General features: G+C 34.3%; 2 protein-coding genes across 6 annotated transcripts; both read left to right on the plus strand.

Annotated features, from left to right (window-relative positions):
* Positions 1-267: 267 nt before the first annotated feature.
* On the plus strand, positions 268-8,207 carry LOC140056496 (GPI mannosyltransferase 1-like). Its single transcript, XM_072101879.1, has 6 exons — positions 268-409; positions 5,485-5,634; positions 5,843-6,345; positions 6,514-6,775; positions 6,870-6,971; positions 7,986-8,207. The coding sequence occupies exons 2-6, from the start codon at positions 5,485-5,487 to the stop codon at positions 8,148-8,150; spliced, it is 1,182 nt and encodes a 393-aa protein (XP_071957980.1). The 5' UTR covers positions 268-409; the 3' UTR covers positions 8,151-8,207.
* A 128-nt stretch (positions 8,208-8,335) lies between these two features.
* Positions 8,336-19,109, plus strand: LOC140056251 (uncharacterized). 5 transcript variants are annotated; one of them, XM_072101555.1, is made up of 8 exons: positions 8,336-8,513; positions 9,053-10,332; positions 11,072-11,160; positions 12,350-13,041; positions 14,927-15,038; positions 15,538-15,600; positions 17,832-17,977; positions 18,304-19,109. In XM_072101555.1, the coding sequence occupies exons 2-8, from the start codon at positions 10,158-10,160 to the stop codon at positions 18,407-18,409; spliced, it is 1,383 nt and encodes a 460-aa protein (XP_071957656.1). In that variant the 5' UTR covers positions 8,336-8,513; positions 9,053-10,157; the 3' UTR covers positions 18,410-19,109. The 5 variants fall into 5 exon arrangements, with proteins under 5 accessions (XP_071957656.1, XP_071957657.1, XP_071957655.1 ...); XM_072101556.1 differs by having other exon boundaries at positions 10,134-10,332; XM_072101554.1 differs by lacking the exon at positions 8,336-8,513 and having other exon boundaries at positions 8,813-10,332.
* The last annotated feature ends 101 nt before the right edge of the window (positions 19,110-19,210 follow it).

Genomic DNA, 19,210 nt, shown 5'->3' on the forward strand with positions numbered 1-19,210 from the left:
TGATTGCGCAATTTAATATTGCGCAAGAAAATCCTTGCGCAATTTCAAATTGCGCAAGAATTCTTTGCGCAATTTAAAATTGCGCAAATCGTTCAAATCGCGCATAACACCTATATCGGATTCCTTACATCAAATATTAAATGTCAAAGTGTTGTTTGTATTGTTTGCCTGTGAAATTATATATCTTCTGTTATGGCTGTAACGGCCGCCCATAGTGCGACAACCACAAATGTCGAAGGAAACCATTCGCGTCGACTGTGATTGTAACGCGTTTTGCATACATGTTGGTGGAGAGGAGGAGGAGAGAAGAGCATGCACGTTTTGGTGGCGAGTACAGCTGCTGCAGCACATCAGCATGCAGATAGCGGATCATTTGTTGGCCTAGCCTAGGATAACGTCTATTAGAAACGTAAGCGGACAATAATGATTTAACAATTTAAGCTACCTACCAACCTAGATAGTAGTAATAAGTGTAGACTACTACTGTAGTAGTATAATAAATTATACATAGGCTAGGCTATACTACTACTAGGGTAGTATTAGGCTGGGCCGCCTACTACTAGGCTCCCAGCTAGGCCTACTTTGGCTACTAGGCTATACAGTAGTGGCAAAGGGGATCCAGTCAAGTCGCCCCATCGCAAAGTCGCCCCATACAAAGTCGCCCAATACAAAGTCGCCCAATACAAAGTCGCCCCATCGCAAAGTCGCCCCAAAACAAAGTCGCCCAGGCACAGTCGCCCCATCGCAAAGTCGCCACATTACAAAGTCGCCCCAGCGCAAAGTCGCCCCAACGCAAAGTCGCCCCATCGCAAAGTCGCCCCATCGCAAAGTCGCCCCATCGCAAAGTCGCCCACGGTTTTATTTCGGTATGATTATGAAGCGCCGCCGTAGTAGTAGCCTACGCTGTTTCATATCGGTTGCGTTTGATATCGATTGCGTTGTTACTTTGGTCGCGCTAAATGTCGTATAGGCCTACATTACAATGTTTATCCTATATTATATACATAAAATTTTTATTTTACAGGTTTTAATGGAGTGATGTGCTTTTAAAAAATCATTAAAAAAATAGTCCCTTGTTTGAAAGTTCTAAAAAGATTATCCCTGATTTATAGTTTCGAAAATGTTAAATTAGTTACCAGAGCCACAATTACGAATCTTTCTTCAACCTACGCCTGGATACCAGCTCATTTTTTAGGATAATATAATACATGTATAAATGTGTAGGCCTTCGTATAGATTTGTAAGACAATGAGTTGTAAAACAGTGTTGTAAGACAATGAGTGTTATAGGCTACTTATTGATCATTTTGCATTTATTGACAAGTTATGTGTCTTACTTTTATAATGACTTTTCAAAATGAAGGAAAAAAAAAGGATTTCATCGCCGATATGATTGTTTTACATGCAGGTATTTTAGTAAAATTTAAAACGCTACATTTTGACCATGGAAAAACCATCGTACAGTATCGTGTGCGTGTTTTTTAAAAAGGGGAATCCCCGACGGTCAGCAGAAAGACGTAGCAGCTGTGAGGAAACAGATACCAGAAGGCGCAGCTCCGATTGGTTTGAGAGAATGTTTCAGATGGCGAGTCGCCTTTTATTCAACAGCACAATGATCATTTTACTGAAGAAATTCTTTTCAACCCTTTTGGTTTTAGAACATTCTAATTAACATGCCTAATAAATATCCTCATATCGGGTGTATATTTAATTTTAAATTAAACAAGACAGTGAAGAGGCACGGAATAATACGTACACAGACGTACGACGAATACACACACGCACGTCATCATTTACGACATATAGTGGTGATATGATGCAATTTTATAATTGATATAATGTAATATAACTTTTATATTTAAGAAATTGACCTTTGTATCGGAATTTAAATAGGTTCACAAACTTGACCCAGAAAGTCCAGAGGAGAGTTTGTCCAGATGTTTTAATGACCATTTAGTTTATAATAGAGTCCCTAAAGAAAACACTTAGCTTAATTTTGTGACTTTCCCATCGTTAAACCAGGAGTGACTGACACTATTTAAGTACAGATTTGACAGTGTCATCCATCACAGAAATACCTTATTATACCGTTAATCACTCCCACTTAAACACCCCTGGATCAACTTAGGACCAATCGTTACCCTCACAGATTACGTAATTGACATATGCTAATGAACTGAGCCAATATACTCCCAAGTTTCAGAAGGGCCCAGACACACCTTACAGCCATTTCACGGAGCACACACCTTACAGCCATTTCACGGAGCACACACCTCACAGCCACTTCTTCAGAAGCAGACCTACACACTTCACACCTCACCGACAGCATCATTGATTGTCCGTTCCTTATGTATACTTATAGTTGTATATTGTACTGAAGTATTATACTGAATAAACAATATGTGTTACGACAGTCAAGCGAGTTAGAGTCTTTCATTAGTACCTCAACAACGCAACATTATATTACAATAATGATGAGATAGGCCTATTCCAGGCTTACAATCAATGTTCATTGTAATACTATGTATAATAATAGTAAACTGAATGTTTATAAATAAATTGTTTTACGTAATTTGTTGCATATAAAATAAAAGACACAGACGCAGCCTACGTTTCCTATAAAATATTTCACATTTAAATAATTATGTACTGTCAAATGACATTATGCTGGATAATAATATAATCTTAAACTATGTTTACAAATTGTCATTTTTTTAAGGCACACATCTTTCCCATCATACTGACCTGTAAAATAAAAACAAAAATCAATTATTAATATAGACCTAATAATAACAATAAATATTCATCGACCAAAGTAAAAATAATCTAGATCGTATAACATCATTTTATCGCCACCAAAATTAAACGCGACCGATTTCGAACGCGACTGATATCATCGTAAAACTCCGGCGGGGTTTCCCCATCTTCAGAATGGTGCGTTGTAGTGCGACAACGGCGGAGTAATTACGGGGTTTCCCTCAGCTCTGCTGGTAAGCTATAGCACGTTAGTGCGACCGCTGAGTGATTAGTCGGGGTTTTCACTCTGATGATGGGGGTGCGTGCCGATCGTGTGAGCTGAGACTACATGGCGGGGCTTCCCCTTTTATGCCTACACGTTCCGTGTTATTTTGTGTATCATTGCGACATTTTACGCACTTGTAAACTATTTTTTAACGTTTTGGGGCGACTTTGCGATAGGGCGACTTTGTGATGGGGCGACTTTGCGATGGGGCGACTTTGCGTTGGGGCGACTTTGCGATGGGGCGACTTTGCGATGGGGCGACTGTGTCGGGGCGACTTTGTTTTGGGGCGACTTTGCGATGGGGCGACTGTGTAAGGGGCGACTTTGTATGGGGCGACTTTGCGATGGGGCGACTTGACTAGCATCCGTGGCAAAGAACGAATATAGTACTAGTCATCTGGGTGGTTTGTAATTAGGGTATATGCATGATATGTATATAACCTCTTGATTCTGTCAGGATCTTTATTTATTTATTTATTTATTTATTTATTTATTCTTTCCTTAGCACTATTAGTATTTTGTCCGTGAATTATCTTGATATCAGTTTCATCTAGCTAAGTCAATTTTTCAGAGTATATTCCTTATGGCCAGGAATCGATGTGGTTATGCTTTCACGGTGCGCAATCAAACATTACGCGGTCTACGCACGATTTAATGATTATCACGTTTGTAATCATATTAATGATTATCACGTTTGTAATCATATCTTCACAAGCATGAATCATTTTTAAACAAAATTTGGTACTCATAAATTTCAGGTCATATTTCATCATATGGCAATACAATTAGGTGCGTAGCGCATATAACGCATGCGTACACGCGCTTAAAATGTTCAAAATTGTCAGAATTTATTTTCGATGAAATTATAGTACGTTTCAGGCAATTTTAAGCGTTTAAAAAATTACCATGAGTGCGCAGATTTTTGCACGCGCACTGCGCATCAAACGTTAATGCGCACTTTTTTGTCCGATTACTGTTGTATAACCTTTCTTTAATAATATCATCATATTTTATTCACTTTTCAACGCGAAACAGCGTTATACGAGCACGTCAAAAGTGACAGGCTATGCACGTGTTTTTGTTTGCTAACGTTTTCCGTCTTCCGACATTACGCTTTCCACAATTTGTTTCCATTTTTTTCTGTTTATGGCAGGATGGTTTGTTATTGTGTTAGTGTCTACTAGTCCTTGTAAGTCTTTCTTTATTTGATTCATCCAGTTATTTCTTGGTCTTCCTACGGGTCGTTTTACTTTCCTGTTATGCACGTGTAAGTTAAAAAAATGGTGAAAATATGCTAAATTTTAAAATTAATATATATCGTTAGAATGCTCGGGAACACCTATTTTTTATTTCATTTTCTTGAAGTGTATGTATCATATGTATGATTTATTATGAAATTAGGAGAAAAAAAGTTGATTAAGTCATCATTAATGGCATATTAAATTTTAAAAAATTAATTTTGACAATCAAACAAATTATAACATTTTCTTAGGCCGAAATAACAAACTTAACATTAACTTTCTTCCTTAAGGAGTTCATATATTAAAGTTAAAAGTATATAGTTTGACAGTGCATCATTTTTTTAAATTTTCAAAGATGTCATCATAGTAAAACATTATAATTCATTGCGATATGTAATAATCTATCTGCACCAAAGTGGTTACTGCATAGTAAATACACGGAGGAATCTTTCCATAACTTTAGTCAGTTGTGTATGGCTCGTTGGTCTTTGCTCGTGTCTATAGCATTCAAGGTACCGAGTTCGAGTCTCACCTTGGGAAACGAAACGTTTGTTTGTTCAATTGTATTTCTTAGTGTATAGATTATACACATGATTTATAATGAAATCTAAATAAAAACTCAAATGTGGTTTATGACATTATATACGCAGAAGGATCTTTGATCGGATTATGATACCGGCTATTGTATTTGCGTTAGCAAGATCCTATAATATATTATAAATAACTAACGATTCTGAGAATCTTAAATCAATCAATTATCTTTATTTAAATCAATGCATATAACCTATAATTCGTCATAGTGACAAATTAAATCTAGCTATTATTTTATAGTGCAGGAGATTGTTATTGGCACAGTCTACCACAAATGTCGAACCGTTTTTATTGTTGTTAGTATCATCGGCACAGAGAACAAGCAAGGAGATATGCAGGTGTGTGACTAGACTGCATGCATGGCTAATTGTGCTGATAGACTGCTGTGCCGATAGTCACTTCTGATGTGATGATATGCATATAAAAAATGTATGACTTGAAAAATAAAAAAATTAAAAAAAGTCAAGCAAAACAAATTGTATTGAATGCCATGAGTATTCTGAACTTTTATAACTGGAACTGTTTGATAGTAAATTTCATCCCATGCGATGTTAATAAATAATAGTGTGGGAACCAGATTCAGTCCCGACAGGTTTTTATTCACAGTTATTAGTACAATTGTTTGCTTTAGATGTGGAATATAAAGATTAGTTTGGTGGGTGGTGTTATTTTGCGGTTTGGTCTTCTCATGTTTGGAAAATGGCAAGATTCAGTGATGGAAGTCAAGTTTACAGATGTCGATTATCATGTGTTTTCAGATGCATCTAAGCATGTTGCTAAGGTTAGTATTTGTTATTCTTCTCCTGAAGTCCAGTAATGATATATATGATATATATGATATATATGATATATATGATATATAGGATATATATGATATATATGATATATATGATATATATATATTATGCAACATATTTTCAACTAAATTGTAAACCTCATACTCAATATGGTATGATAAATAACATACAATTGTATTTGTTATATTTCAGGGTGAGTCACCATATGCAAGACCAACATACCGCTACACTCCACTTCTTGCATTAATGTTATTACCAAATGTCTATATATGTGAATTGACAGGCAAGATAATGTTTATACTGTGTGACTTACTAACAGGGTTAATGATATACAAGTTAGCTATGCGTGGACAATCAATAAAAACTGCTGTTTTATGCTGTACTTTGTGGTTATTAAATCCACTACCAGCTGTAATTGCAAGCCGAGGAAATGCGGACTCAATTATGACATTTCTTGTATTAAGTACATTACATTTGTTTTTACTTGGTTATGTTAAGTCATCAGCAGTTGTCTTTGGTCTCACCGTTCATTGGAAAATTTATCCCATCACATACTCATTACCAATGTACCTCGCACTAACAGATGATAATAATGTTCAACTCTTAGACTTATTCTGGCCAAATAAGAAACGAAGAGATCTTGTATTTGTTTCTGTTTTCACTTTTTTGTTTTTAACAAGCATAATGTATTGGCAGTAAGTATAAACCTGACATTTAAGCATGGACTTAATAGCATGTGTGTTTACAAATGAACCAGTAAAGCAATTACAAAGTATTGATTTCTATTCATTAGCACAGGTATATAGCTAACCATCAATGTTATCAATTTCTGTGAGTCTTTAATAATATACCTTTCATTGCAGGTATGGGTATGAATTCCTCCACGAATCTTACGTTTACCACCTTACCAGACGTGATCTTCGACACAATTTTTCACCATACTTCTATTTAATATACCTGACAGGCAACGAAGGCGCTTCAGTATGGTTGTTAGGCCTGATCACGTTTTTACCACAGGTTGTTTTACTAGTAGCTGTATCATTTTATTTGTATAATGATCTGCCTTTGTGCTGTTTAGTACAAACAAGTATCTTTGTTGCATTTAACAAAGTATGTACTTCCCAGGTAAGTTTCAAACTTTATTCCAAACTAAACATGGTGTACATCAAACATTTAGCAATTTCCAAATATTGAATCTATACAATTGATTTACTTTTAGTATTTTTTGTGGTATTTGAGTATCTTACCAGCAGCATTACCACACATTATATATCAGCCATCAACGGTTCTTTCTAGTCTATTACCATGGATATTGTCTCAAGTAGGTATTAAACAATTATTTTAAAATGAGTTTTTAAAAGATAATACTAAATTCTACATGTGGATATGTACAACAAACAGCATCATACATTATCAAGTACTGCACCATAGTATGTATATAACTGTGGATATGTACAACAAACAGCATCATACATTATCAAGTACTGCACCATAGTACGTATATAACTGTGGATATGTACAACAAACAGCATCATACATTATCAAGTACTGCACCATAGTATGTATATAACTGGATATGTACAACAAACAGCATCATACATTATCAAGTACTGCACCATAGTATGTATATAACTGTGGATATGTACAACAAACAGCATCATACATTATCAAGTACTGCACCCTAGTATGTATATAACTGTGGATATGTACAACAAACAGCATCATACATTATCAAGTACTGCACCCTAGTATGTATATAACTGTGGATATGTACAACAAACAGCATCATACATTATCAAGTACTGCACCATAGTATGTATATAACTGTGGATATGTACAACAAACAGCATCATACATTATCAAGTACTGCACCATAGTATGTATATAACTGTGGATATGTACAACAAACAGCATTCATACATTATCAAGTACTGCACCATAGTATGTATATAACTGAGGATATGTACAACAAACAGCATCATACATTATCAAGTACTGCACCCTAGTATGTATATAACTGTGGATATGTACAACAAACAGCATCATACATTATCAAGTACTGCACCATAGTATGTATATAACTGTGGATATGTACAACAAACAGCATCATACATTATCAAGTACTGCACCCTAGTATGTATATAACTGTGGATATGTACAACAAACAGCATTCATACATTATCAAGTACTGCACCCTAGTATGTATATAACTGAAAAATAGAATTTTATTCATGATTTGAGGTTTCCTATAGTATTAGTATGTACACTAATAATAATTCAATGTTATAACGAAATATCAAAATGTATAAAATAAAATGTACGTTTTCTTTTGTAGGGGTCATGGTTATTTTTTGCCTACCAGTTAGAATTTGAAGGTCAGCAAGTTTTTCTGTGGCTGTGGTTGTCGTCTTTACTTTTTTTAATTTCTCATGTTGGTCTTATATCTGACTTTATAAAATGGTCAAAAACTCACAAAATTCAGAAGGTTAAATCTAGTTAAGATTATAAATTTGTTAAGTTGAAAGTATAGTAATCTAATTTGACAAATAAATTTGAAAATCAGCTTTGTATATTCTTGTTGTGCTTTAGTACTTTGATTTCGATGTAAACAAAAAAGTAATACATGAATTTTATGATGCATAAGATTTTTTGTCTAGCGCCCTCAGTTTATTAATCTCGCGTTCTTGGCGGTGTGAATTTGACGGATGAGAGAAACGGAAACGGTGACAGAAGAAACGCGTTGGATCGGACGGTTGCATTGTATATCGTGCAGGCAGTGAGGCGTAACGTACCCAGCCTAGGTCTTAACATTAAGATATGTCACAGGCCTAGGCATACATAATTTTAAAACAGATTCATATAGGTATATATCGTGGGTAGTCTTTAAGGATGATCCGTCTTTAATCTCCTGTTGCCACTTTACTAGGCTAGGCCTAGGCCCATTCCTATTATTGTTTTTCTTATTGTTGGACACACAGTACACAGCACACCCCCACCCAGAGAGAGGGCAGGCTTTCATTACACATACATACCTCATACAGACACATACAGTAGTACTACATGAATGTTGATCCAAATAAAAAATGTAATGCTACAAGACAACCCAACTCTCCCAGAGTGACATTACTATTTCCTATGCTAATATATTGTTTTATGATAGGTATCCATGCGTATAGGCCTACTAGCCTAGTGACTATATGATTGCGAGGTTAATTAATAATAATAATTTAGGGTATTTGTATAGCGCCAGAATCAACTAAACCGTAGTAAAAATCAAAGGCGCTTATATTGGATGTTAAAAAGATGCGTTTGATTTAGTAAAATGACGAGGAAGAGAATTCCATAGAGAAGCAGCAGAGAACATAAAAGACTTTTGTCCATAAGATTTGGTGTTAATTCTAGGAACAAGTACTGTAGTAGGTTTTGATCAGCCGAACGAAGACAAGCAAGAGGGGTGTAGGAGAAGAAGATCAAGGAGATAAGTAGGTTGTTTAAGAAGTAGCGCTTTATATGTTAGTAAAAGGATCTTATATTTTATACGGGAGTCAATAGGTAGCCAATGGGGGTTATATATAATAGGAGATATGTGTTAGGATCTTCTAGTAAGAGTTAGAATACGTGCAGCAGTGTTCTGGAGACGTTGAAGTCGATTTATTAAAGATTTCGGTAGGGCAAAAAAAGAGAGTTGCAATAATCAAGGCGAGAAGTGACAGAGGCATTTATTAATGTAAAGGCAGTACGCTTTGACAGATACTTTTGAAAGCAAGCAATGTTACGTAGATGGAAGTTAGTAGTTTTTGTAACATGACTTATATGTTTGTTGAAAGATAAAAATTCATCAAAATAAATCCCAAAATTTTTAACAAAAGGTGATGGAAAAATTGTACAGGAATTAAAAGAAATCGAGGGAATATTGAATTTGGAACGTATTTATTTGTTTGGTGGAAAAAATGATAAATTCGGTTTTATAATTGTTAAGCAAGAGCATGTAAGATGCTAGCCAGGATGATATTTTAGAGAGAAAACTGTCAAGTCGTTTAGTTATATCATGATATTCAGAAGGATTAAAATCGACATAGCTGCAAGTCATCAGCATATAGGTGGTAGTGTAAATTGTATTCTTTAATAATTTCAGTGAGAGGAGAAATATACTGAGAAAAAAGCAAGGGCCCAAGGATAGAACCCTGTGGAACTCCGCATTCAAGGCTCTTAGGAGCAGATCTAGTATCATTTATTTTATCCAGCTGGCTTGTTGACAGAATAGGCAAACTGTAAAATTGTACTAGTAGTGGTGCCTCCCTATGTTATTATACAAATATTCATAAACAACATCCGCGGCGTAAAAAATATTAAACACATTTTTAAAGAAAGTAGGTCTAATGTTTTGCACTTGTGCATAGGACAGGGTTATGCATAGAATAGGGTGTAATGTTTGTTGCTGTTAAAGCTCACCCATGTTTTAACCCACTTTTTCTCTGTTTAGCGAAGAATAGTGAACATTCCCCACATGGAAGAAAATGATGGTGAAGAGCAACAATCCTGCAATCCATTTTCTTTTGAAAGTTTTTTGAAAAATCATTCCAAAGACGATGAAAGTGTTCAGGAGACCACCAACAAGTGTCCAGAAATAGAAGAAGATGTAATATCATTGGACACGTCGCCAGCGCCAACTGATCTGTCGGGTAAAATAATCTACTTTTGCACAATTAAATTGAAATGTTTTCAATGGTGATTTTGTAGTCATTTGAATTTGTTGCTGTGACTCAGAGAGACTGGCTTAATGTCATTAGCTTAATGTCATTACAATCAATGTAGTCAATGGATGATCTTTATTTGTAAATCTTGTAAAGGAGTATTATTTTCATGACCTTCATTTAATGAGATGGCAACTAAGGTGCAAAAACATGTTTTTTTGGGGTTTTAGTACAATAGTTCATTGGTGATGCAATTTGTTTTGAGACTTTTTAAACTAGTGTAATACATAGGCTAGCAGGCGATGGCCAGGGGCCACACCCGCCCTAAGCAACCTTTTTTTAGATAAAATAAGATACTCTCTGTAACTGTGTATGAATTGTGTTCATTATTTACTGGTAACCAGATGATTACTGCTGTATTTCTTCCAAAAAACTAATAAATAACACTATTTGCGGTCGTTTTAAATCAAAATGATTAAGCATTTATTTACTGAGAACATTGTAAAACAGTGTATGATGTCATAAGAAAGGATATCAATCTGGTTTATTAGTAGCTTCCTGACAGAAGCCTAGATACCTGTGCTGCTGTATTAACACATTTACTTTGAATATTCTATTAATTTACATGCAAACATTTGATTTACTTCTTTAATATAACTTCTTGAACAACAAAGCAATTTTGTTTCGATATGCGGAAAAAGGTAAGAGTCTGTTTATTTGTTTGCAGATAGTGATTCGCTTTTAGAAGATGAGAAACAAAATCCATTTTTATTCAAACATTTTGTAAAGAATGGCTATCGGAATGATGGATTTGAGGTAGAGTATACATTTTAATATCAGCTAGACACTCTTATGTATAGAGGTATACTGTAATTGTTGTGGATATAGTCAATGCCTTTACATGGCTGACAAGGACACCACATGACTGGCCTGTCTACACCCTATCAAACTTTTTACACAAATAGTATGATGTGCCCAAATATGGTAGTGATACAGGTATGACATCATCGTGTCCATATATGGGCACATCACATTTTTGATAGTGTAGACAGAGCTTTAGGGAAGAAATATGTTTTGAAAAGTGTTTTTCTATGAATCTTGTATCATTTATGAAACAAAAACTGTATAGACTCTGTCATTGCTAATAATAGGGTAATCAGTGTCTCACTTCAGTAAACTGATAATTGGTAATTTCCTTGTATAAAATAAAACAACAGTAAAACGACTGATTCATTCATTATTTAAATTCAATTTATTTTAGATTTGTGGGTTTTTTTTTCAAAATATATGTTATTGGATAGATATCTTCATTCCATCTGTGAAATGTTCTATAATGAAACCAATGTCTGACCCGCCGTGTGCTCATGAATATTCATATTGTAGTTGGATATTCCACAGATTGGTTTAATTTGATCAGTTCTCTAGAGAGAATAGTAGAATTCTTGTACAAATAAGTTTGCAGTGGTGTCATAAGTTACAACCCAGGGACGATTACACAGCCCAAGCAGGAAATCTCTTCGTTAGGGACAAATTTTTTGGGCCACACTATCTAAGCAGCGGGGAAGGTCATGGTTGTAGGAATAAATTGTTTGAAGAAAAGCCTTTATGTTCAATACACTTAAACTGCTCTTTTGGATTGTTTCATTTTGTATTGAATATTTCAAGTATACAGCGATTGTGCTTGTGAAAAAAAATAGAGGAGAGCGTTGCCGGTATGCGGGTGAGTCAAAATGCATTTTCCTCTCGCGTCATTAGTCTAATTCAAACTTCCTGTTAGCAAGGATGTTACCCTAAGTCATGATAGGCTGTTCAGTAAGTCGCCATTAAAAACCGACACACTGCTGACATGGCTTTTGTTAGGAGGTTGTTTGCTGGCGGTAGCTCAGCACCTAAGCATCATAAATTGGCAAAAGTAAGAGGTGATCTTCCTTGAACATTTCTGATTAAAAACTATATCAAAATATGTTTTTACTTCAAATGCTAGATTTCTTTTATTTCATTTCAGTCGCAGAATCGTCAGCCACCCCCTTCCCAGCAACCACCTGTTCTTCCGGAGAAAGAATCAAGTAAAGGTGTCCATGGATCTAACGGAGGCAGCAAGACAGCACAACAACAACAAGCTGAAATCATTGACTTCCTTTACGATGTACCACCGACTCGTAAAACAGAAGACGGAGACAGTCATAGAAGCAATAAATCTAACACTGCTGGAAGAAAGGGTGATATAGACACAGGTTGTGAAGATTATGTGATTCCCAAAAATCATCAAGATTATGCTGTGCCGAGAACTACTCGTTCCACTTCACACTCTCACGGTTCTGGAACAAAAGGTCATAAAGGAGATAAGCATGGTTCGAGAGCACGTTCCAATACAGCTCGTGAAGACCGGAAGGTAAATCGTAAAAGTAAAGCTAACACTACTCATAACGATAAACATGAAAAACAATCGGACACTGATAACTGTCCTGAATACGAGGATGATGTACACGTTTCAATTGAAGACATTTTGTCTGAAACTGGTAGCCCTCACGATGTGAGAAGAAAAACTTTTACAGGAATTAGACCAAGTGACCAAAAATCCAATCACAAAGAAAATGGTGGAGTTTCATCTGATATACAACGCCTTAAACATGAAAATACTAAATTAAAGAAGGACCTACAAGACACTAAAAGACACAGTGAAAAGGACAATAAAAAGTAAGTTTTTATCTGTTTAGATTTATGATTTGATGCTCACACAAAGGATATAATATAATTATGTATAACAGGTTGTAGTGCATGAGTATTGATATCAACATCCTTTTGTAAAACTATCAGGCAACCATCATGTGAAATATATTTTTCTCAGCCATCATTCAGTTATTTAAGCATAAGCTTGAGAACATGTTGGATTACAGTGCGATTACTATTCACAACACAGGCATTAAATCACTTTGGTTCACATTGTAAATAGTGTAGCTTATAATATTATTTATTATTTATCCATTTCAATTACTACATACTTTTTTTTAATCAATGAGGTCAACTTTTAAACAATTTATGTTCTCTAGATTTTTGTTTAGACTGTATACTAATAATAGTTTATTGTAGCAGTAGTAGGCTCTTGTTAGACATTGCATAGCCCATGAGGGAGGGTGGGTTACCAGCTACAAGTGATAGACCATGAGGAGTGATGTCATCATCAGTAGAACATGTAGAGTGGATTACATTACTTGCCACTTAGACCATAGCCTGTGGTGTGTACTAATAATAAGATCATAATGCTATATAAATGATAAGTTTGTTTTTTAAAGGATGTGAGGTGGCACTTAGATATTTGCTTACCATTGAGGCCTCACACTAATTTCTTTTAATTTTTTAATGTTTCTTATTTTAGTTCATTTCATCAGTTTTAGGTGTCGTACTATATTTACTGAGTTGTAAGACTAACTGAGAAAATGTTTTATCAATAAAACTAAAAACCATATTAATTCCTAATAATTATTGACAGAACGATTTCAAGGTGATAATCTAGTGTACCGTATCAAAACTTAAGATATTGTTGTTGTTTGAGTGTCTGTCAAAGGACTTGTTTGATTATGAACAGCCTACTATGGCCCCGCAAATTACTATAAGATAGGAATACTGACTCTTGTGCCAGGCACAACGTTATGACCAATCACTGACAAGTATTTAGGAAGTGCGTAACGGTCACATGATGTAAGCTTTCTGTAATGTAGGACTGGTTTTTTTAATTGAATCTCTTTATTAAACTCTTCACTGTGATTTCCAGTCCTCATGAACTATATTAACCTTTAAAAATAATTGTTATAAAATTAATAATTTTCACCAACCGTAAACATTACTCATACGGCATATTGAAAAGGTTTTCTAATACTAAATTAGGGTAAAATTATACAAACATGCAGATTACTTTTTTTTTTTAGTTTTTATCTCGCTGTTTATCTCACCATATCCAATTATTATTTTGATGACAGTAATTGCGTTGCTCAATTTAGCATAAAAGAAGTTGTGTAATCACTATTTTTAGATACTGTTTCCCACTGTCAATTTTTTGTCATTTTGCCCATTTAAAGAATTGGTTTAGATGCACAGCTAATTAATAAAATTATACTTTTAGAATTTGCTTTATAAAGTCCTGCTTTCACTATAGTTTCTTAAAGTATTCTAGTACAAAATGTATGCATCGCATCTACAAACCAATACTTGACTTTCGTGCACTTGTGAAATGGGTATGTTCCTGCAGTGAATGGGACTTTATATAACATTTCAACTTTTCAAATAATAATCAGTTTTAAGATTTGTCATCACAGTCTTAACAATAATACACGTGGTACAGTATCAACTGTTTCAGACTCTTCAATACAGGTTCTTTTTTCAGTGTCAAAAAAATCATACTTGGCTCTTTCAATATTATTTATTCTTATTGATTTTTTGGCATTTTTCCTGTAGTACACAATTATTAAATTATAATTTTATTAAGAATGTGAGTGCAAGTGCATTATCACTTAAATGGTGTCCACAATCGCTGAACCACATTTACATTACAAATATAGCATGGTTTTTGTTTGTTTATTTTAAGAATGAGGGAAATGGAAAGTGAAATAAGACGATTAAAACAAAGAGAAGCAGAAGATGCAAAAGCACTTGAAACCATGGTACAGCATGTTGAAGACAACCTTAGAAGAACAACAGTCAGTATTCAATTCATTACTAAATTTGTACAGCTCTCACTCATCACTATCACCTTTGTACTGTGACAGCTCTCTGGATCCTAAAGCTTGTAATGAAATCATTTACAATGGCACTCACTCACACACACTGACGTCTACATATGCAAACTTTTTTGTGTACATAAGGCATATTTTTAGGAATGGAATATTCACTATGTGTGTCATAGCACCCACCATAGCAACCACCATACTTAGCACCCACCATAGCAACCTACTGTACTAAGCAAATTTGAACAGAATCCCTAAGTTTTAACCGAACACATGGTAACCAAACTCCCTAAGTTTAAACCAAACTCTCAACGTTAGATCTAATAACATTTCTAATTAAAAAACAATTATCTTATAACTTTGTATTGATTCAACAAGCATTATTAAGATGTCCTATGCCTTTTAGAAATCATAGTCTTGTTGCCCAATCTATAGGAATGTAAAGCTTTTATTGTTTTTTTTTTGTCTGTAGGATCGTGCTGTTGCTGCTGAAAATCATGTTTCCAAATTAAAGCAAGAAATCAAACATTTAAAGGTGAATTATTAAAAAAGAAATTTCTAACTTTTAATTTTTTTAAAGAGTAACTTACACAGGAGAACTTGAGCATAGATACAGACTTGCATAAAAACACACTACTGTACATATTGAGAACTTGAGCATAGATACAGACTTGCATACAAACACACTACTGTACATATTGAGAACTTGAGCATAGATACAGACTTGCATACAAACACACTACTGTACATATTGAGAACTTGAGCATAGATACAGACTTGCATACAAACACACTACTGTACATATTGAGAACTTGAGCATAGATACAGACTTGCATACAAACACACTACTGTACATATTGAGAACTTGAGCATAGATACAGACTTGCATACAAACACACTACTGTACATATTGAGAACTTGAACATAGATACAGACTTGCATACAAACACACTACTGTACATATTGAGAACTTGAACATAGATACAGACTTGCATACAAACACACTACTGTACATATTGAGAACTTGAGCATAGATACAGACTTGCATACAAACACACTACTGTACATATTGAGAACTTGAGCATAGATACAGACTTGCATACAAACACACTACTGTACATATTGAGAACTTGAGCATAGATACAGACTTGCATACAAACACACTACTGTACATATTGAGAACTTGAGCATAGATACAGACTTGCATACAAACGCACTACTGTACATATTGAGAACTTGAGCATAGATACAGACTTGCATACAAACACACTACTGTACATATTGAGAACTTGAGCATAGATACAGACTTGCATACAAACACACTACTGTACATATTGAGAACTTGAGCATAGATACAGACTTGCATACAAACACACTACTGTACATATTGAGAACTTGAGCATAGATACAGACTTGCATACAAACACACTACTGTACATATTGAGAACTTGAGCATAGATACAGACTTGCATACAAACACACTACTGTACATATTGAGAACTTGAACATAGATACAGACTTGCATACAAACACACTACTGTACATATTGAGAACTTGAGCATAGATACAGATTTGATTAATAGGCACCACTAGCTCTTTTTTAGATATGTAATAAGTGAATGTTTTAAGGTTTTTTATTCATGTATGTTTTTAATTGTATGGTACGATATCTAATTTTATTAAGATGTTTCTATTTTTATAGCAATTTTAACTAATTTTTAGTCATTTGTAATACATTTCATTTCAGTCCTTGACTGTCGTTTTGTAATATATTTTTATATACCGAATAAATAAATAAATAAATAAAACACACTACTGTACATATTGAGAACTTGAGCATAGATACAGACTTGTATACAAACACACTACTGTACATATTGAGAACTTGAGCATAGATACAGACTTGCATACAAACGCACTACTGTACATATTGAGAACTTGAGCATAGATACAGACTTGCATACAAACACACTACTGTACATATTGAGAACTTGAACATAGATACAGACTTGCATACAAACACACTACTGTACATATTGAGAACTTGAGCATAGATACAGACTTGCATACAAACACACTACTGTACATATTGAGAACTTGAGCATAGATACAGACTTGCATACAAACACACTACTGTACATATTGAGAACTTGAACATAGATACAGACTTGCATACAAACACACTACTGTACATATTGAGAACTTGAGCATAGATACAGACTTGCATACAAACACACTACTGTACATATTGAGAACTTGAGCATAGATACAGACTTGCATACAAACACACTACTGTACATATTGAGAACTTGAACATAGATACAGACTTGCATACAAACACACTACTGTACATATTGAGAACTTGAACATAGATACAGACTTGCATACAAACACACTACTGTACATATTGTTTTACACAGTTTAAAAGAAGCATAAAAGTATTAAATATACTGCATAATTACAGTCACAAGTGAAAGTCACACTACAGTGTAATAGGTAGTTATAGTGTATAGGAATTTATACAATCAAGACCTATGATGATGATGATGACCTATGATGTGTGGTGGTAAAAATTAAAACAGTATTTTTAGTACAGCAGGCGGGTATTGTTTGTTATTACGGATCTTTGCTTATTATAGGAATTATGCATAATTAAAACATGAGTTCCCCCAACCCCCACCCCCACTTCTTTACCCTCTTGCGACGGGTATCACTTGCTATATTTGTAAGTTGTATATTAATGTGTTGTTTTCTTTATTATTCTAGTCTCACATTCATCATATGCAATCAGAACCAAAAGGTGCAGCTGCTGCTGAAGACAACAATGGCGACTTAAATGCAATTCGTTTGAAAGCACAAGCAACTTCTTTGAAATTGGCTTCATTGTCAAGAGATGCAGAACAACAATTTAAGTATGTTGACATTCTGTTTACATTCCTTTATTAATGCAGTCTTCTTCTTCTTCCCTAGTCTCCTGGTCTAGGCCATTTATATACACAGCACATAACAGTCAGTACAGTAGAATATTATTACACTTAAATGCGATAATTAACTAACAAGTTTAACTAGTTGTATCTGTTGTCATTTTATCTAAATGTAATTTTAAAACTCCATTGGTTCTTCTGATTCAGTTATATTTAACTTATTACTTTCACACAGTGTTAATTAATACAGAATGATGACATGATAGATGTATGTTGATTCTGTATTTGATATTGATATATGTATTTCTTTGTAGGCAATTACTGGGAGGTGTTGAGACATTAAAGGTGATTGCAGAGACTTTAGCTTGTATAGATAAAGTTGTTGAAGATAATGAATCCAGGCATTCAACTGCATTATGAGACTTGTTTTGTAGAAATTGTTAATAATTTTAATATATATATGACTTTCCTTAAAAATTACTTGGGGTTTTGTAGTCTGCTATGTTTCAATATTTGGGGTTTTATTATGTAGTATTTTTTACTTATTTTTAAATTTATCAGTCATTCAAAATTTGTCGTAGCTACTGTAAAGTACATAACATGTGCGATGCGATGAGAAAAAAACATTTGGCTCAAGGTATGGTTAAATTTCTGACACATTTTCATAATAGTCTTGTGACTCTCATAAATAATAAAAAATGCCAGCCAATGCTTTGTGCTGACAAAGGTCAGAGTGATTTAAAACAAACGTTTAGTTATCAGTGATGTTGGAAAATGCTAAACCCATTACAAGACAATTATAAAGTAATAGCCAAGTAATTATTTTTTTCTGTATCATAACTAACTAATCATTTAAATTTTCCTTTAATGCCTCCTATTCACACTTATGGATCCAGTGTAAGCCCAACGAACTGCAATGTTGGGAGCACAACCGTTTTATGAGCCATATATTGACATTGATAATTGTTTGAAATATTGTGTCTAAAGTATGCAGCCTTGTTATATTTTAAATGTAAATTCTAGATTTTTGTTGGTGCAATTTTATTTCAATATTGTATATAAAATGGATGTACATAAAGTAGTGTACTATAAATAAAGATGTAAAAAAATACTGCGCAGTGTAGATTAATTGGTTTATATATCACTGTTTCAAATAAATGATGATGCACCCCCCAAACGAGAGAGTGCGCACTCAGGAGAAAGAGGAGGAGGCCCTCTCTC

Source organism: Antedon mediterranea, chromosome 8 (genome assembly GCF_964355755.1).
Source record: "Antedon mediterranea chromosome 8, ecAntMedi1.1, whole genome shotgun sequence".
In the NCBI taxonomy this organism is placed as follows: domain Eukaryota; kingdom Metazoa; phylum Echinodermata; class Crinoidea; order Comatulida; family Antedonidae; genus Antedon; species Antedon mediterranea.

What these genes read in the sequence shown, in the direction of transcription:
- LOC140056496 (XM_072101879.1), top strand. Translation starts at nt 5,485, where the DNA reads ATGTGGAATATAAAGATTAGTTTGGTGGGTGGTGTTATTTTGCGGTTT. An exon ending in ACAAAGTATGTACTTCCCAG is followed by an intron (nt 6,776 to 6,869) that starts GTAAGTTTCAAA and finishes ATTTACTTTTAG; the next exon opens with TATTTTTTGTGGTATTTGAG. An exon ending in TACCATGGATATTGTCTCAA is followed by an intron (nt 6,972 to 7,985) that starts GTAGGTATTAAA and finishes TTTCTTTTGTAG; the next exon opens with GGGTCATGGTTATTTTTTGC.
- LOC140056251 (XM_072101555.1), top strand. Translation starts at nt 10,158, where the DNA reads ATGGAAGAAAATGATGGTGAAGAGCAACAATCCTGCAATCCATTTTCT. An exon ending in AGTGAAAAGGACAATAAAAA is followed by an intron (nt 13,042 to 14,926) that starts GTAAGTTTTTAT and finishes GTTTATTTTAAG; the next exon opens with AATGAGGGAAATGGAAAGTG. An exon ending in GATGCAGAACAACAATTTAA is followed by an intron (nt 17,978 to 18,303) that starts GTATGTTGACAT and finishes ATTTCTTTGTAG; the next exon opens with GCAATTACTGGGAGGTGTTG.